At 39.3% G+C, this 20,252-nt stretch overlaps 1 protein-coding gene across 3 annotated transcripts in view; it reads left to right on the plus strand.

The window, feature by feature from the left end:
- The window catches only part of pomt2 (protein-O-mannosyltransferase 2), a 55,100-nt gene that overhangs the window by 12,874 nt on the left and 21,974 nt on the right, over positions 1 to 20,252 (plus strand). For 2 of the 3 annotated variants that reach the window (XM_060934039.1, XM_060934041.1), the window contains 5 exons: positions 1,759 to 1,918; positions 2,001 to 2,107; positions 2,200 to 2,282; positions 9,132 to 9,241; positions 13,995 to 14,055. In XM_060934039.1, the coding sequence (XP_060790022.1) occupies positions 1,759 to 1,918; positions 2,001 to 2,107; positions 2,200 to 2,282; positions 9,132 to 9,241; positions 13,995 to 14,055 (521 nt within the window). The remainder of the gene's footprint in view (positions 1 to 1,758; positions 1,919 to 2,000; positions 2,108 to 2,199; positions 2,283 to 9,131; positions 9,242 to 13,994; positions 14,056 to 20,252) is intronic. The other variant, XM_060934040.1, reaches the window with a different exon arrangement.

A 20,252-nucleotide genomic window follows, 5' to 3' on the forward strand; every position in this document is an offset into this window, starting at 1 on the left:
GTTTAAAGGGCATATTCTGGACCAATTTCGTGTTTTTTTTTTTTTTTTTTTAAAGATTTTTTTGGGGGCTTTTTTCACCTTTATTGGATAGGACAGTGTAGAGACAGGAAATGAGTGGGAGAGAGAGACGGGGAGGGATTGGGAAATGACCTCGGGTCGGAATCGAACCCGGGTCCCCGGATTTATGGTATGGCGCCTTATCCACCTGAGCCATGAAGATCCACTAATCCCATCAAGATTGGTGTTGTTACACCCTCCTACAATACATCTGTTAACCATTTTAATAATTGCGCGATAACGTTGAAGAAATTTGCAGAAAACCACCAGGTCGTTTTCTCATAAACAAACCAGCGCTGACGTAGGATTCAGAGGGTGGCGTCCCGCAGATGACGTCACGAAAATCAGTGTTTCCCGGGAAATCCAAATGCCAAGTTTTTTCAGAGGTGGACCAATTCGCCTCAAATGGCTTGATTTCAACTGAATTTTTCTGGTATTGCGCAAGGTAAAAAAAATTGCACAAAATGCAAAATGTGACAGATATTTGACCAAAGTTTAATATAAAATAGGAGAATTACATTGATCTTGCTCCTGAATTTACCCGTGATATCCACTTTTAATATAAGTCTTGCAAGCTTACACCTGCCTTCAGCCTATTTTGAAGTTGCACTAAGATTCTAAAATGTATCATAAAATAAAAATAATATATAGCACATTCTAAAAAAGTCTGGTTTAAGTTTATCAGGTGTCATCCACCGCTTTCTAATCACTTCCGGATACAAATAGGGTTATAGCTAAATATCAGTTTATTACTTTAGGTGTTTTTCAGGCTATTTTGTGTAGATTTTGCTTTAGATTTTTGGATTGTTGTGTTGTTGCAGGATATACCCACGTTTCATTATTACCTTTTTTCCTGTCTCTTTTTTAAATTTTTTGTTTAACTTATAAAACAGAGGTTATTGGTTCCTTTTCCCCCATTCAGAACCTTGGCAGTGCAAACTTTTGCCATTGACGGTATACTATTAAGGTTATTTGTAACTTTTTTTATTCCAATTTTTTAAAACTACTAATGTTAGAACCGTACCGTGGACGATAAGTGAATAACTGAGTTTTAGTTTAAATATGCAGGTGATTATAGGAAATCCCGCGCGCTGATTGGTCGAGGAATTCAGACTATTTTCCAATAATCGCCTCGAACAACTCAGCAAAATGGTGTCCCATTGCTTTGTCACCATAAGTGAGGAAGAATTACAAATTATGAAAGAAAACGCTGTTCCGAAAAGCACTAAAGATGCTTCGAAGTTTGATCTAAAACTATTCAAAGGTAAGGTGGAATAAATTTTTTTGAAAAATTTATTTCAAAACAAAGTATTTTATGTGACACAAGTCTGCACTGTGCCATTATTACACTTTCATGTCACTTTTGAAGTTTTAAATTAAATTATTATTTATTTAATTAATTTAAATAATCATCTGTGAATGTATACTAAAACAATTATGTGCCTCAGGCTCGGTGAATATCGATGAATAATAACCTCAACTTCATCTTGGTTATTATTCACCGATATTCACGTCGCCTTTGGTGGATAATTGTTGCATGTCAATTGTAACAGCAGAGAAGTATAGTTATGCATATTCATAATTTTCTGTAAAACTGCTAGCATTTAATGACTAAAAAGTAGGCTTCATCTTTAGCCCGTATACAGGCTTTGAGCCTAATTTGTCATTCTGACATTTTGTCCTATTTGTATCGTGCTCTAGACCCTTCAGCTGGCCCTGGTGGCTGTGGTTGCTGCTCACAGGAGTGAACCTCGCTGGCTCTCTGGGGGTCAAGTTTGTAGGGCTGTTTGTCATTTTATTAGTGGGCATCAATACTGCATGGGACCTCTGGAAACTACTGGGGGATGTTCATCTCCCTCTGGTAAGGACAGTGTAGATAAATGATTAGACTTGTATGGCTCAGCTCTGCCTGGGGTTTATATCCAGTTTTCATTTCTCATCAGGTGGATTTTGCCAAGCACTTGGCTGCGAGAGTGTTTGGGCTGATAATGATCCCCTTGTTCCTATACACTACAATGTTTGCTGTTCATTTTGTTATCTTAAACAGAAGGTATGTAGAAGTTTCTGTTTTGCTGTTATCATAAATTGTACTATCACATGCAGAGAATTTCAAACAGCCCTTGTTTCTTCGCTCTTGCGTAGTGGTCCAGGAGACGGGTTCTTCAGCTCGGCTTTTCAGTCTCGCCTGATTGGAAACAACCTGCACAACGCCACCATGCCAGAATGTGAGTGTATTTGTCAGCTTTCTGTCCAGGAACTTCAACCAATCATGCGTCACGTACTGATTCTCATTTCTTAAGCCGAAGCTGAGATGCCAAACACTGTTTTTACAGATCTGTTTTGAACTGTGGGTTTAATTTAATTTAGCCTCGTCTGCAAAAAAAAAAAAATCATTAATAGCACCATCAGTCCTTCACAAAATGCTCGACTGGATAATTGGACCATTTAAGAAGCACTTCCTATTATGGGTTGGCAGTGTGGCTGAATATTATATCCCAAAACTTGAAGGAATCTTCATAATGCCTTACAGTGGTATGCAAAAGTTTGGGCACCCCTGGTCAAAATTACTGGTACTGTGAACAGTTAAGCTGAAATGAACTCCAAAAGGCATAAAATTAAAGGTGAAACACACTTTTCAACAAGCAATATCGGTGTATTATTTTGGTTTTGTACAATTTTAGAGTGAAAAAAGGAAAGGAATAACTTGCAAAAGTATGCGAACCCTAGGAGATTTGAGCACTCATCACTTTGACCAAGGTCTCAGACCTTAATTAGTTTGTTAGGGTTATTGCTTGTTCACACTCATCATTAGGAAAGGCCAGGTGATGCAAATTTCAAAGCTTGATAAATACCCAGGCTCCTCTAACCTAGTCCCAAAAATCAGCAGCCATGGGTTCTTCTAAGCAGCTTCTTACCACTCTGAAAATGAAAATGGTTGAGGCCCACAAAGCAGAAGGCTAGAAGAAGATAGCAAAATGTTTTCAGGTTGCCATTTCCTCAGTTCGAAATGTAATTAAGAAATGGCAGTTAACAGGAACAGTGGAGGTCAAGATAAGGTCTGGAAGACCAGGAAAAATTTCAGAGAGAGCTGCTCGTAGGACTATTAGAAAGGCAAATCAGAACGCCGCTTGACTGCAACATACCTTCAGGAAGATTTAGCAGACTCTGGAGTTGTGGTACATTGTTCTGCTGTTCAGTGACACCTGTACACGCATGGCCTTCATGGAAGAGTCATCAGAAGAAAACCTCTCCTGCGTTCTCACGACAAAATTCAGCGTCAGAAGTTTGCAAAAGAACATCTAAACAAGCCTGATGCATTTTGGAAACAAGTCCTGTGGACCGATGAGGTTAAAACGGAACTCTTTGGCAGCAACAAGCAAAGGTATGTTTGGAGAAAAAAGGGCACAGAATTTCATGAAAAGAACACCACCTCTCCAACCGTTAAGCATGGGGGTGGATCAGTCATACTTTGGGGTTGTGTTGCAGCCAATGGCACGGGGAACATTTCATGGGTAGAGGGAAGAATGGATTCAATGAAATTCCAGCAAATTCTGGAAGCAAACATAACCCCATCTGTAAAAAAGCTGAAGTTGAAAAGAGGATGGCTTCTACAAATGGATAATGATCCTAAACACACCTCAAAATCCACAATAGACTACCTCAAGAGGCGCAAGCTGAAGGTTTTGCCCTGGCCCTCACAGTCCCCTGATCTGAACATCATTGAAAATCTGTGGATAGACCTCAAAAGAGCAGTGCGTGCAAGACGGCCCAGGAATCTCTCAGAACTGGAAGACTTTTGCAAGGAAGAATGGATGAAAATTCCTCAGACAAGAATTGAAAGACTGGCTACAAAAAGCATTTACAAGCTGTTATACTTGCCAGAGGGGATGTTACTAGGTACTAACCATGCAGGGTGCCCAAACTTTTTTGCTTTGGGCCCTTTTCCTTTTTTGTCTTTTTGAAAATGTAAAAGATGAAAATAAAAAAATGGTTTTTGCTTAAAATATAAAGGGAATTAGTCGTCTTTTAACTTTATGCCTTTTGGAGATCATTTCATCTTCAACTTGCTTAACTGTTAACAGTAATTTTGACCAGGGTGCCCAAACTTTTGCATACCACTGTATATAATGTATATCATAATATATATGAGGGTAAGTCAAAAAGTTCTAAGACAAATTGAAACAAATCTTTATTTATGAAAATAACAAAGCTATTTCTCTACATATCTTCCATTTAAGTCTAAACACTTCTGCAAGCGGTGTTTCCATCGGAGAATTCCTTCTTTGTAGAATTCTGGGGGATGTCTTTCACACCTTTTCAAATTACAACATCTGTCTAAGAACTTTTTGACTTACCCTTGTACACTATGGCCAAATGTTTGTGGACACCTGACCATTTTTTTTTTTTTTTGACCATCCCATTAAAATTTAGTCCCCCTCTGTTGTTAGAATAACCTCCACTCTACTTGGAAGACTCTTCACTACGTTTTTCTGCCACAAGAGTACAACCCCGATTCCAAAAAAGTTGGGACAAAGTACAAATTGTAAATAAAAACGGAATGCGATGATGTGGAAGTTTCAAAATTCCATATTTTATTCAGAATAGAACATAGATGACATATCAAATGTTTAAATTGAGAAAATGTATCATTTACAGAGAAAAATTAGGTGATTTTAAATTTCATGACAACAACACATCTCAAAGTTGGGACAAGGCCATGTTTACCACTGTGAGACATCCCCTTTTCTCTTTACAACAGTCTGTAAACGTCTGGGGACTGAGGAGACAAGTTGCTCAAGTTTAGGGATAGGAATGTTAACCCATTCTTGTCTAATGTAGGATTCTAGTTGCTCAACTGTCTTGGGTCTTTTTTGTCGTATCTTCCGTTTTATGATGCGCCAAATGTTTTCTATGGGTCAAAGATCTGGACTGCAGGCTGGCCAGTTCAGTACCCAGACCCTTCTTCTACGCAGCCATGATGCTGTAATTGATGCAGTATGTGGTTTGGCATTGTTATGTTGGAAAATGCAAGGTCTTCCCTGAAAGAGACGTCGTCTGGATGGGAGCATATGTTGCTCTAGAACCTGGATATACCTTTCAGCACTGATTGTGTCTTTCCAGATGTGTAAGCTGCCCATGCCACACGCACTAATGCAACCCCATACCATCAGAGATGCAGGCTTCTGAACTGAGCGCTGATAACAACTCGGGTCGTCCTTCTCCTCTTTAGTCCGAATGACACGGCGTCCCTGATTTCCATAAAGAACTTCAAATTTTGATTCGTCTGACCACAGAACAGTTTTCCACTTTGCCACAGTCCATTTTAAATGAGCCTTGGCCCAGAGAAGACGTCTGCGCTTCTGGATCATGTTTAGATACGGCTTCTTCTTTGAACTATAGAGTTTTAGCTGGCAACGGCGGATGGCACGGTGAATTGTGTTCACAGATAATGTTCTCTGGAAATATTCCTGAGCCCATTTTGTGATTTCCAATACAGAAGCATGCCTGTATGTGATGCAGTGCCGTCTAAGGGCCCGAAGATCACGGGCACCCAGTATGGTTTTCCAGCTTTGACCCTTACGCACAGAGATTCTTCCAGATTCTCTGAATCTTTTGATGATATTATGCACTGCAGATGATGATATGTTCAAACTCTTTGCAGTTTTACACTGTCGAACTCCTTTCTGATATTGCTCCACTATTTGTCGGCGCAGAATTAGGGGGATTGGTGATCCTCTTCCCATCTTTACTTCTGAGAGCCGCTGCCACCCCAAGATGCTCTTTTTATACCCAGTCATGTTAATGACCTATTGCCAATTGACCTAATGAGTTGCAATTTGGTCCTCCAGCTGTTCCTTTTTTGTACCTTTAACTTTTCTAGCCTCTTATTGCCCCTGTCCCAACTTTTTTGAGATGTGTTGCTGTCATGAAATTTCAAATGAGCCAATATTTGGCATGAAATTTAAAAATGTCTCACTTTTCGACATTTGATATGTTGTCTATGTTCTATTGTGAATACAGTATCAGTTTTTGAGATTTGTAAATTATTGCATTACATTTTAATTTACAATTTGTACTTTGTCCCAACTTTTTTGGAATAGGGGTTGTATTAATGAGGTCAGGCATGAAGGCATGGTGTCCAGTTGGTGTTCCAGTTCATCCCAAAGGTGTTGAGTGGGGTTGAGATCAGGACTCTGTGCAGACCGCTTGAGTTCTTCCACTCCATCCTTGGCAAACCATGTCTTCCTGGAGCTCACTTTGTGCACAGGGGCATTGTCATGTTGGATCATGCTCAGGCGGCTGTTCTAGTGAAGGGAAATTGTAATTCTACAGCATGCAGAGATATTCCAGACATTGTATACTTCCTACTTTGTGGCAGCAGGGTTCATGGAGGAAGCATGTGTTAGCCTTTACCTTCCCAAGCTGGTAGTTGTCATATCGTACATTCTCAGAAATAAAGTGCGTTATTGTACCTTTTAGGGGTACAACGGCTTGGCACTGGGGCAGTACCCTCTAAGGTACTTGTTTGTACCTTTTTAAATACTGCTAGGGAACATGTATGTACCCTTTTGGCCCTAAAAAGGTACACCTATACCCAGCGCTCGAAACTAACAGTGTCCCGACGTCCTGGGGACCATAAAAAATGTCATCGGGACACAAAATTATCATATCTGGGACAATCCCGGGACAATGGGAAAAAAATAGATCTAGAAAAAAAGTTCTACATTAAAGGTGCAGTACAAGATTTTGGAATAACGGTTCCCGCAAGCCATATTTTGACAAGAAACACTCCCACCCCCCACGTCTCCACCCCTCCTCCCCTTTATAAAGCCTGAGAAAGTCCGGCTTTATAATGGGTGTCTATTGCGTTACACACCAGTGGAGCTCGTTAAGTTAGAGTGTAAAGAGCTTGGAAAAATAGCTCAAACTTTCTCATTTAAACTGTGTTTTCAGCCCCAATTTTCACTCCACACACAATTTTCTCAAAAGTAGTAGCCACACTTGTCCTGATTCACACAATGTGTCTCCCTGAGCGATAGGATTTACAGTTTTTGAATGAGAAGCCTGAAAGTAACGAGAGCACAGCCGCGCAGCCTCATAGACTCCCATTATAAACGTGGCAGAAAAGTCACTCGTTTTTAATTCGCTCTAGTGACCTCATTTTTTTACACTACAGACAAAAAAAATTACATCCGTGTGTTCAGGAGAGCCTTGTGGCGCTCACTGTGAAAGAATTTTGTGAATATCTCCTTCCGTTTTCGTGTAAATCCCCGTTGTTTGGAAGGAGCGCACTGAGAGAATCCTGCGCTCTGTGTGACACTCTGCTCGCTCTCTCTCTCTCACACACACACACACACACACACACACACACACCCACACACAGAAGGGACGGGCTAGTCGCGGGCTTCAGTCTGATTGACGTGTCAGTATCCAATCATTTTGAGGTAGTACCTCGATATGATTGGATGGCATTTTTCCTTTATTTTACACTGTAGACCGGATTAAAATATTTCGTTTTTTGGGTCAAACCTTCTATTGTACTGCTTGCAACATGGGTGTGCATTTCATCCATTGATGGTATGGTTGATGGCTTTCAAAACATCTCTGAATGGGGCAACAGGTATATTACATAAAAATGGATAACGGTAATGGTGAAAATGATAAGTTGGCCTTATATATGCCAACAGATATTCAAGGTATAAGTAGATGAAACGAACATAAAAGGGGTCTTATTTTCAGCTAAAGTGTACTGCAGATGTAGTGAGTTGAAACATTTTCTGAATGAGCTAGTTGGCCCCTTTTAAATAAACGGGTATCTATTCATACAGTGAGATCGCCAAAGTTTAATAAACTGAAAATGCAATAACTAATTTTGAAGTAGATGACGTATTGGACATGTCACTTGTGTTTTGTGACTTATTGTAAAAATGATATAAAGGGTTCAAAATCGTATAGTTACAAATATAATAGTAACTTCATATGATAATATTAACCACTGGTTATTTCAGAGAGGAAAAAAATGGGGACACTATTGCTTCCATTCGGGACAATACAACACAGAATTCGGGACCACTGGGGGACACAAAGAAAAAAAGTTAATTTCGAGCCCTGCCTATACCCCTTTTCCACCAAATCAGTTCCAGGGCTGGTTCGGGGCCAGTGCTTAGTTTGAAACCGGGTTTTCTGTTTCCACTGACAAAGAACTGGCTCTGGGCCAGAAAAAATGGTTCCAGGGTAGCACCAGCTCTTTTCTGGGCTAGAGGGAAGAACTGCTTACGTCAGCGGGGGGGCAGAGTTGTTAAGACCAACAACAATAGCAAGACCACGAGAGGATGCCATTTTTAAATAAGCGACGAGATATCATGGATGCAGTAAAGCAGCAGTCATCCATTATTGTTGTTTCTTCTTCTCCGTGTTGTTGTTGCTTCAATGTTCGCGCCAAGGTTTATGCAAACGCAGCAACGTAACTGACGTATACAGTGACGTAATGACGTGGCTCCCCTTAGCACCCCTATGGAAAAGCAAACTGGTTCTCAACTGGCTCGCAAGTTGAACGAGTTGTGAACCAGCACCAGCCCTGGAACTGATTTGGTGGAAAAGGGGTACTAGTTACCTTGAGGTCCAATAATGAGGCCTAGGGGGTACTGTACCTTGGGGGACCGAAATGGACTCCTACCGTATCCCCTATTTCTGACAGTGTAGAGGAAAGCAGGCTTCTGGGTGGGAATTGGCAAGTGACCAAATTTCGGAGAAAACTGGGGGGATGCAAAAAAAAAAAGGGAGGGGGAATTAACCAACTGATATATAGATATATATTTTTTTAAATGTTTGAAATGTCCAGTTGTTTAACTTTTACAGTGAGTAACGAAGGAGTTTTAAAAAGCACTAATACATAACAGAAATAGGTGTATCATGGTATTATATTGATTTCATAACTTCATATTGTCCAGTCCTGCTTCCTTACTTCAGGCTATTATTATGAAGACCAACTTGAAAGTCAGATTCTCTTTCAAGTTAAACCAAATGAAATTGAATCCATTTTTGTTTTAAGATTATTTTCTGCCCATAAACAGACTTGGCATATGGCTCAGTAATAACCGTGAAGAACCTACGAATAGCTGGAGGATATCTTCATTCCCACTGGCACCTGTATCCAGAGGGGGTTGGAGCCCAACAACAACAGGTCAGTACTGTCTTACTAGGCTTTTAATTACGCTTACTCATAAATACACATGATTGTGATGACAGTTCAGCAGCTTATCGTTCAATTTAACAGTTTAATTGTCTTTTCTGTTCCATTATTGATCAATGTTGAATATATATTTGTCTATGTAATGTAGGGCTGTCGCAAATACTCGACTAGAAACAACCACTCGATTAGTAAACAAAATGAAACTACAAACGTCGTTATAACATTGCAGCATTAAAGCCTACGTTTTCTTTTCATGAATGGACGATTGTAACTTAGCAATAACAAATCAGTCAAATTTTTAACAAAGTTGTTATACTGTGAACTGAGATTAAGAATTTGCTCTTTTAAATTTCTCTGTCTCCCTTACAGTTAGAAATAGTAGAAATAATTCTACAGATACTGTAGAATTATTGTTCATGCAAGCCATGCATTGTTTAAAAAAAATAATTTTGGTGTAGGGGAGAGCGGGGTAAGATGAGCCACTTTTTACATTTTTCATCATAACTACATGTTAAAGCCATTTTTGCTTCCAGTCTACACACCATACCAAATTTCAAAGTGTACTGTTACTGTCTGAGCAAAAAATAATTGATAAGCTCTTATGGTTAGAGTGATATTACCTCTTGAAAAAAAAATGTCAAGTGGCTCAACTTACCCCATGCACGGGGTAAGATGAGCCACTGTGTGGGGTAAATTGAGCCAACACAAAACATGTTAGGTTAACAAAGTAAACAACTTTTATTATTAGAAATGCAATCAGTGAATCAAGTCAAGTCAATCAAGTGGGGGATAGGGCCGTTGCATAGAGAAGGGGAGATGAAGAGAGAGGTGATAGAACGAGATGGGATAGGGAGGGATAGATAGATGGATAGAGAGAGAGATATGCGTAGATAGATAGAAAGAGGGATGGTTAGAGAGGGAATGAGAGATGTACTATATTATAGAAATTATTAAAACAGTAGAACAGTGCCAAAAAATCTTATTTCTTTCAGTAGGTTAAAACATGCAGCAATCATTCCATCCATAATAATTTCATCATTATTCAATGTTCCAAGCGTTCAAATTGCAAGGGAACACCATTTGCCTCTCCCTCCGTGCTGTCCCCCCAACAGTAAAGGGGCGGGGCAATTTTTTCACAATATCCTGTCTTGACAGGACAGCCTCATCTTTCTCTTTGAAGACAAAGGTTGGCTTTCTTGCAGAGCCATGGCATGACCGGCTTCTTTTGAGAAATCTTGCCTCTATTTCGAAGACATCCAATTTGATTATCTGGCCAATGAAGAAATGCACTTTCTTCTTCCCTGTGAATTTTGCCACAACGTAATCCCCCACATCTAACAACTGGTCTTCCTCATCTGATGTCATATATATATATATATATATATATATATATATATATATATATATATATATATATATATATATATGTGTGTGTATGTGTATATATATATATATATGTATATGTATGTGTATATATATATATATATATATATATATATATATATATATATATATATGTGTATATGTATATATATATGTGTATGTGTGTCATATATGACCAGTAAATGTGAAAACTTAAGTGTCATCCATATTGGGTAAGCTCAGCCACCAATGGGGTAAGTTGAGCCAGTGGCTCAACTTGCCCCACATCTAATGGCTCATCTTACCCCGTGGCCACCATTTTGTAGAAAAATGCTAATAAAGGGGATTAGGCTAATCAAAATTATTTTTATTAGCATTCATATCATAGCTTAGAAAGCCACTAACTTAACCATAATGTGTCTAAATATTATTCTACTTTTGTCTTCTCTAAATCATCTTCACTGTGGACAAACATGGAATTGACTTAGAAAGCACAAAAACACATTTTTATAAATATCTCCCTCACCTAGTTTGACATGTGGTGCTCCTCTCCACAAGTGTAAGTAAATGGTCCCGGCCCCCTTTGAATGTGGTCACATGGTCACATTTGTGTACTGTTTCTTAGAAACAGGGGGTGGCTCATCTTACCCCCTGGCTCATCTTACCCCGCTCTCCCCTATATTATAAACATGTACTGTATACTGTAATTGTTGAGAATTTTTCATTAAGTCAGAATTGTAGACTAAATTAAGTATATTTACAATATGGGGAAGTTTTCTGTGAGGAAATGTTCATTTACAATTTTTGGGCGGAGTCTCTAGTCTCAGCACTTTATAGCAGATAAGGGTAAGTTTTCTGACAAAAATGTGTTCAGGATTGAGGAGTTTGCGTTTTACGGTTTCTCTGTAACGAGACGAGCTGCATTTGTGTCCTATTAACTTTGAAAGAGAGGAAAAAAGAGAGGCTGGTGAGGACAGAACAGTCTATAGCTGCTTTAATGTAAGCTGATAAGTATGACATTTTTAAAAAAGATGTAATCGTTGACATGTTGCTGTGGTACAAGAGGAATAAAACACAGTGGGACATATGTTTTAGGAAAATCACGTGTTAGTACCCCAAAGTTGTTTATTTTCCAATAACACCATGTCCTTAATATGGGTTTTATTCCTGATTTAAACCATTTTTTTTTGTTTTTTTTTAAGAATGTACACTACCGTTCAGAAGTTTGGGGTCGCTTTGAAATGTCCTTATTTTTGAAAGAAAAGCACTGTTCTTTTCAATGAAGATCACTTTAAACTAATCAGAAATCCACTCTATACATTGCTAATGTGGTAAATGACTATTCTAGCTGCAAATGTCTGGTTTTTGGTGCAATATCTCCATAGGTGTATAGAGGCCCATTTCCAGCAACTCTCACTCCAGTGTTCTAATGGTACAATGTGTTTGCTCATTGCCTCAGAAGGCTAATGGATGATTAGAAAACCCTTGTACAATCATGTTAGCACAGCTGAAAACAGTTTAGCTCTTTAGAGAAGCTATAAAACTGACCTTCCTTTGAGCAGATTGAGGTGGGGTTTACATTAGACCGTATCAGCGGATCATCAGATTAACGTTTTTAAAACGATTAGTGTGCACACAGCAACGCCAATACACGATTCGCGTGCACACAGCAACGCCAATACACGGATACGCTCGGCTCCGCAGGCATCCTGCGCTCCAAATCACTCCGCCCTGAACGGCGAGTGCCCTCTGGAGGGTGCGCACTCCGGCCCTGCGCAGCTCACAGAGCGCGCGAGTGAAGCGCACGAGCAGTGATTCGGGACTGAGCCGCTGTGTGTGTGTGATCTCCGTGCATGTCGGGCATGCGCGTCACTTACCACTTGCAAGTGGAAGGATGGCAAGCCTAAAGACAATCATAACTACACAATGGGCAGTATTTGCATCAGTATTTGCAGTATTTTCATACTTTTATACTCTTTAATGAAAGGTGATACAAGGCGGAAGTCCACGCCATTTTTCAGCAGTCGCGTCACATGACCAACGCCAGCGAATCAGGAAGGTGGATGTCACAGTGACGTTGTCCAATGACGACGCCAGCTAGAGCTCAGCACAGCGTATCCGCGTATTCTCAATGTTTACACAGCACTGGACCAGACACGATCTAGATTGAATACGTGAACCCTGGCGGATTCCCGTTTCCCGGCGTTTCCAGGTGTTTTAATGTAAACAGACAGTGCATCCGCGAAGAAAACGAGACAGATACGGTCTAATGTAAACTTGGCCTGAGTTTCTGGAGCATCACATTTGTGGGGTCGATTAAATGCTCAAAATGGCCAGAAAAATGTCTTGACTATATTTTCTATTCATTTTACAGCTTATGGTGGTAAATAAAAGTGTGACTTTTCATAGAAAACACAAAATTGTCTGGGTGACCCCAAACTTTTGAACGGTAGTGTATATAGCACTTACAGTATATGTAGCATTTATCTAAAAAAAAAAGTTAATAGTCTGTACAAGCAGGTTTTAAGACAAATGATATTGAATACTTGTTTATTAATCGAAGGAAACGATCAAGTAATCGATTATCAAAATAATCGACAGTGGCAGCCCTAATGTAAAGGGGAAAAACATCTCATCTCATTATCTCTAGCCGCTTTATCCTGTTCTACAGGGTCGCAGGCAAGCTGGAGCCTATCCCAGCTGACTATGGGCGAAAGGCGGGGTACACCCTGGACAAGTCGCCAGGTCATCACAGGGCTGACACATAGACACAGACAACCATTCACACTCTCATTGGGGGGAAAAACATGACACGTGTAATAAATTGAACACTTGACTACTGGGCAATAAACGATGCACTATACTACAAATTATAATGTACTCTGCCATACTAATAAAATAAATCTTATGAACAAATTTAAGTGAATGAAGTTAAATTACAGCATTGTTCAAATCGTTTTTCTGTGTTAATATGATTACTGATAATTCACATGTCCCAGAATAATAATTAAAACATAGTGGTGCAGTGATTTGATTAGATCAAGAAACGAATTGTGAAAGACTGTTGTGTCAACTCGAACAACTGCAATTACGTGATTTTATATAATAACTGTGACGGACCTACATACATTCTTTACATATTCAAAGCGGTGTGTATGTGACCCTTTCCTGTTCTGTTTGTTCACTTACTGCACACAGGAGGAGTTTGAACCCTTCTTTAGATATCATTCTGCTGAATGTGTGTTTATCACTGAGGTGGTTCCAGGACTCTTTGTTTTATTTGAGCAGTCCAGAGCTAAATTATTGGCTAGCTCATTTTATAACATCAGCAATAATGTTATGTTCTGCTTTACTAATCTGCCTTGCATTTCTGCTTTAATAGGTCACTGCTTACCTGCACAAAGACTTTAATAATCTGTGGCTCGTCAAGAGACCTAATGATGGTGAGGGGAAATCTGGATATCATTTGCATGGTTTTCCCCAAAGCGTTTTAGCGTGTCGGGTCCGATACGCTTGCTCTGCCTGCCAATACGCTTAGTCGCTTTAGTTAAAATCCGATACGCTTAGATTTATACCGATACGTTACATTTCCTACCCACAAGTAACTAGATACATAGGAGAGCAAATAACAGATCCATTTACATACTGATTGATATTTGTGTTAAACAAGCCATCTTTTTTTCCAATGTTTGTGTTGATTCTGTCAAAGTAATATGTCCACGTGGTATGATGTAAACAAACTAATCTGTTGGCTGTGTCAAGATCACGTGTTCAAACCGTCCAATAAAAACATCGAAAGAAAACTTCAGACATCCCGGAAGTTTCCGATTCATTATAAGCGATCTCATTGGCTGCCAATGTTGTCCCCCACCAGACGGACAAAGCCGACTGATTTTAATAAGCTAGGAGAAGACTCGCTGGACAAATTAATCCACATCAGCATGGATGACAGCGAGACGGACTATGAGAGGGTTGGCCAACATTGGGCCAAGCAAAAGCCAAGGAGAATTAATCTGCTTTAAAGGAGCAGAAAACTTAATTCATTAGTTTGGGTTTGCAGAAAGATTATGTACTTATAAACACTCTCACGAAGTGAAGTTGTCCAAATGTGTCAAATATAGCATCATTTCAAATAATCATAAGCATTTTTGGCAGTGTGATGTCACTGGGATCCATTTAACAAAAGAAGGCTCCGGGTTATTCTTTTGTTAAAGGCTCACAGTGACATCACACTGCCAAATATGCTTATCATTATTATTCGAAATTATGCTACATTTGACACTTATTAACAAATTCCCTTCATGAAATGTGTTTAAAAGTACCGTATTTTCCGGACTATACGTCGCTCCGGAGTTTAAGTTGCATCAGCCAAAAAATGCATTATGAAGACGAAAAAAACATATATACGTCGCACTTTTTTGAAGGGTTATTCTATCCATAGAATCTGTGATTGTATCTGATAAGCGGCGCGTGGTTACTGCGCGACTGCATTGTTTATTTAATAAACGAACAGCTGAGCAGTGATAACACGCCCTTTGCCCTGTAAGTAGCCTAGTCTGATTATTTTAAATATCTACTACTATCTTTAATACTATCACTATCGTTATTACTAATGGCCTATATTATTATTATAACTAATATTAGTAGCCTATTACTGATGCATTAATCAGTTTGCTTTTAGAATATTTTTACCGGTAGGGCTGATTATCGCCCCATGGCTCTTTCATCTGTGTTATTAAAGCTGTAGTCATCATCGAGGAGTGTCATTCTTCATTTTTGTCGAATTTTATTTCATCAAATCAGAGGTCAAGTAGGCTATAGGTATATCATCTCCAAAGACGGTACGGTAGTAGAAACAACCGTCTAGTGGAAAAAAAAAAAACAACAACCGCTTTTAAATCCCCTACTTAAATCCTTAAAATGAGTCATTTAACTCATGTCTTGTGTGATCTGATCTCCAATGGTGAAATAAACCGGTTGTGATGAGTACAGTCTGTTATTTTAGAAGATAAATGTAATATATAATTTAATATATAGACTAATAAAAATTAATATTTTATAATATAATATCACATATTACTGTCTGTAACTGTCACTAAAGCGTTTTCTAAGATCATGTCTGATATTATTATTTATTTATTTATTTTTACACACACAATAAGCGCATGTGCGAAAAGTTAGTAAACCATCCCCCGCCTTTTTTTTTTTTTTGAGTCGCCGGACCCACCCACCTCCTGCGTTCTGGGACCTCCCACTTCACAAATTAAGCACTGCCTAAAATCACTACATAACTTATTTAAATAACTATAGGCCTATCATTAATAATAAAACACAGGTCAATCAAGTTTATCAAGCTGATGATTTCACTCCAAATCAGCAAATCCATTGAATTCCTCATCCTCGGTGTCGCTTCTGAACAACTCTGCCTCCAGCGGCAGATGAAGCGCCGTTTCCTCTTCTTCTGCGTGGCTGTCGTCAGACTCAGCATCAGCTCCAGTTATTCCGCGTTGAAAAAACAAAAACATATATACGTCGCACCGGAGTATAAGTCGCATGGCCAGCCGAACCATGAAAAAAAGTGCGACTTATAGTCCGAAAAATACGGTACGTAATCTTTCTGCAAACTTAAACTGTAGAAATTAAGTTTTCCTTTAAATATATGTTTTAATCTTTAATCTAGTCCATTTAATAAAGTGCCAAAATTTAAACTTTATAATATGCAGTTGCCTTACTTTTCTTTTCAGTGCATCTTAGTTCTACATATATTACGGTAATTGCATCCGAAACATTCTAAATCATTACAGTTATAGTAATACAGCAACTTATTTTAAGGTGGCAGTTCTTAGGTTCAGATCCCTCCAACAGGAGGTCATGATGATCGATTCTCTTCATTGGATTGCATAAGCTGGAGCAAACCACTGTTCATGTTTTCATGCACATTTTTGTTACAACACTACTTGATCATAGGTAATTAAGGGATCCCTGTAGATTTTCAATCTATCATATACCTCAGTAACCTATAACAAAACAGTTTAACTTGCATGTTGAACTTTATGGTGAAATTTCAAATGTGTATACATAATACTATTTAGCAGAGATGCCTACTAGTACGGATTGGCCGTATTTTGTACGGAAAAGTTACGTAAATACGATGTTACGGCAAACAGTGTTATTCTGTACGGAATTATTATAAAGTCTTAAATTCCAGTGAGTTGTTTTTAAATGTCCAAGTGACTTTTTCAATCCATGCGCGATTCACGGCTAGGCTATTTATTTTTACGACAACCACACATGCTGTGTGTGACATGCGCAGATTCCGCACATTTGTTCGCGCTATTTTCGATACGGTAGCATGGCTGTGCATTACACCCAGTCAAAAGGGCAATGGATACGCGCACTGCAAACTGTGTAGAACTGACATTAACATCACTCATGGTGGTCGCGATGACTGCACGCGGCATGTCAACTACAAAAAAAAACATATGGAGTATGCTGAAATGGCGAGTCAGGCGGAAAGTAAATCTGGGGGCATCCAGCAGTTTTTTACGAAATCTGTGGATGGAAAGACACGGAACGTGACACGTGCTGAAGTGGTGATGGTTGACCTGTGCTTGGAGTTGAACTTGCCAATTAGTGCCATGAAATGTGAGTTAAACTTATTCAGTTTCTTTTTACATGTCTGATTTTTATTCACTGAAATATCAAACACTGGCTGTACTTCTTTAATTCAAAGTCTTTTCAGTGTTGCAAGTGCAAATGTACATGTAGTATGATCAAAAACAGAATTTTATGATTAGTGCTTTTGGGATTGTGACAAAAAATTGATCATTCCACTGTTTTAAATACAATTATAAATGCCATTTTATTCAATGTCTCTTCTGAAGCATTATGCTGAAGTATTTATATATTGGGACATTAAGGGCATATTCACACCTACGTTGTTTGGTCCGGACCAAATGACTAAACGAACCAAATTTCCCTTGGTCCGGACCTTTTGGGTTGGTCTGAATACAAACCACCGAACTCTGGTCCGGACCAAACAAGCGGACCGAGACCGAGCTGCAAGGTCAGACTCGGCCCGGACCAAAGGAACCCTGGTGCGGACCTTTTGGAGGTGTGAAAGCAGACCGGACCTAATCTGACAGTTTTGCTTTTTTGTACCTCGGGAGCTTCCGTCGTTTGTCGAGCATTATGGGAAACAGAGTCTTGACACTCCACCGCAAAGTGCAAACACTGTTTCGGTTGTCAAGGGAACCTTACAACAGTCGTTCAGTCATTCAGACCAGTGGTAGGCTAGACTACAGAGTACAAAAAATGAGTAGGGGGCAAACGTGGGCCTAGGAAGAAACGCGTACCCTTGTGGATATATGGGCAGATGTCCACATATCTGAGCTTTTGGAGAGAACACACAAAAATGCCGACGTGTTTGCTGTATTCAGTGAGAAAATGAAGGAGAAGGGGTTCACGCGCTCCCCAGAACAATGTCGGCTAAAAGTGAAGAAACTCCGTCAGACCTACATTAAAATCAGGGACATTCTTTCAAAAAGTGGCGGTACTAGCGACGCAAAAAAGAAATTCATCTATTACGATGGATAAGGTGAATATCCCGACACATACCTTTTCCGTCTTGCGTGAAGAGCCAGAACTGTCACAACATGATGTGCGCTCATCAGTGCTATCCTCCGTAGCCGCCTTGCCCTTTGAAGTCGTCGTTGATAAATTACTTGTACAACAGCATAGTAATCGCACAATTGTGAAAACAGTAAAAACTGGAAAAAACATATAGCTTTGATGACATTAAAAAGAATAACAGCACGGAAAGCCTCCATGACTACTTTTGAACTTAACGCTTTGTGCGCATGTCGTCTCTGACCAATAGCTGAACGACCTCAGGGCGCGTGGCTTTGTTGACAGATTTTGGTCCGCTTACTAAAATGTACAGTGTGAAAGTGAACCGCACCAAAATGAAAAAATAAAAAAAACACATTTGGTTCGGACCAAAGCAAGTGAACTATCGAACTATCCTGGTCTGAATATGCCCTAAGATAACAATGTCAGACTCTCTTTGGCATGAAATAAGCAATTTTTTTTTATTTTATTAGAATCTGTTAACAGGTAGAACATTTTGCCAGGCAATATAATATAATACTTTTGAGGAGTTACATTCAATACCAATGATTGGTAGTCAACCGTAATGTCTGCAAACAGGGAACACTATTGTATTTAGAAAAATGTGATCTATTGTATGCTCTAGAAATTTGTTGAGTGGAAATTCAGTTGAGATGGCTGCTCGCGTTTTGTTTATTCAAGTCACACAAAACAGTTCTTTTTAATAATTTAAATTAGTGCTGTGTCAAATGTCGCGTTATTAACGCGTTAACTTGACTCAATTTTAACGACGATAATTTTTTTATTGCGAGATTAACGCTCTGTGACATGATGTAGGTTTTTCATAAGCTTTTGAAACTGCCAGGAACTTGCAACAGAGACAAACGATAGCAGCTAGACTGTAATGCCCTGCACAGCCAGAGTCCTCTGTCCTCCTCCCAAAGAACCAGCGCGGGCAGGGCGCGCTAGTAGAGATGGGATTTATGGCTCTTTGATGGGATCCGCATCTTCGTGATCCGTTCTTTGAAAAGAGCCGTTCAAAAGACTGGCTAATTTGGCTCTTTTTAAATATTTATTCAGTTTTAAGAAGACAGCGTCTAAAGAAGCCAGATCCCTCTGAACTGTAAACTCAATGCTATCCCAGAAATCCTTCCTGTAATATGCAAATTTGGCCGCCTCTGATTGGACAGCGCGACGCATCAACAGGCAGAAAGTGTAAAAGTACAAAATGTGTTAAGTGAGCTGAAACAGTAAAGATCAGATTCAATGCAATATTCATCAACGAACAACATAAAGTTAATATAATAGTGTACTTTATATTATAATCAAGCATGTCAAGCCTACCGTCACTGTGTAACCTGTCTCTCTGAGTTGTAGACTAACTCAAGCAGTAGATCACTTCACTCATGGTTCTTTTGCTAGCACCGGTGCTCGGCTTAGGTTTCACTTTGCAGTGGCTGTGTCAAGACGTGTTATGCTTTGCAATACAAAACAAGCCCATTCACTTTTTTATGCTGATAAGAGAATTACAATGGTTTTTCATGTGACAAAAATGTGCGATTAAATTGCGATTAATCGCGAGTTAACTATGACCGTCGCGACATATTAATCGCGATTAAATATTTTAATCGCTTGACAGCACTAATTTAAATGTTAAACATAGTGGTATATGCACCTCTTTATAATGGAAATGCGCATAAATTAATGTTACTGAAAGTCATTCCAAAATACTGAAAAATGTTTTCAAGAATACTGAAATTCAAAATTTGGGGTAGGCATCTCTGATTTAGGTCAGAAATCATTGAAACACTGGTAAAATCTATTCTATAATCATGTATCTAAAACCTCTCAGAGACCCTGAAAATGCACCTGAGAGCATCTATTTTCAAAGAATTTTCGGGGGAGCATGCCCCCGGACCCCCCTAGTTTCGCTTCGCGCCTTTGGCACTTGCTTTCACACCATTAGCACTCAATTGTCTGTGTATTATCATGCCAGAATTTAGGGCTTTAATTTTTTTCTGGGGAAAACACT

This window comes from Neoarius graeffei, chromosome 11, assembly GCF_027579695.1.
Source record: "Neoarius graeffei isolate fNeoGra1 chromosome 11, fNeoGra1.pri, whole genome shotgun sequence".
NCBI classification, from domain to species: domain Eukaryota; kingdom Metazoa; phylum Chordata; class Actinopteri; order Siluriformes; family Ariidae; genus Neoarius; species Neoarius graeffei.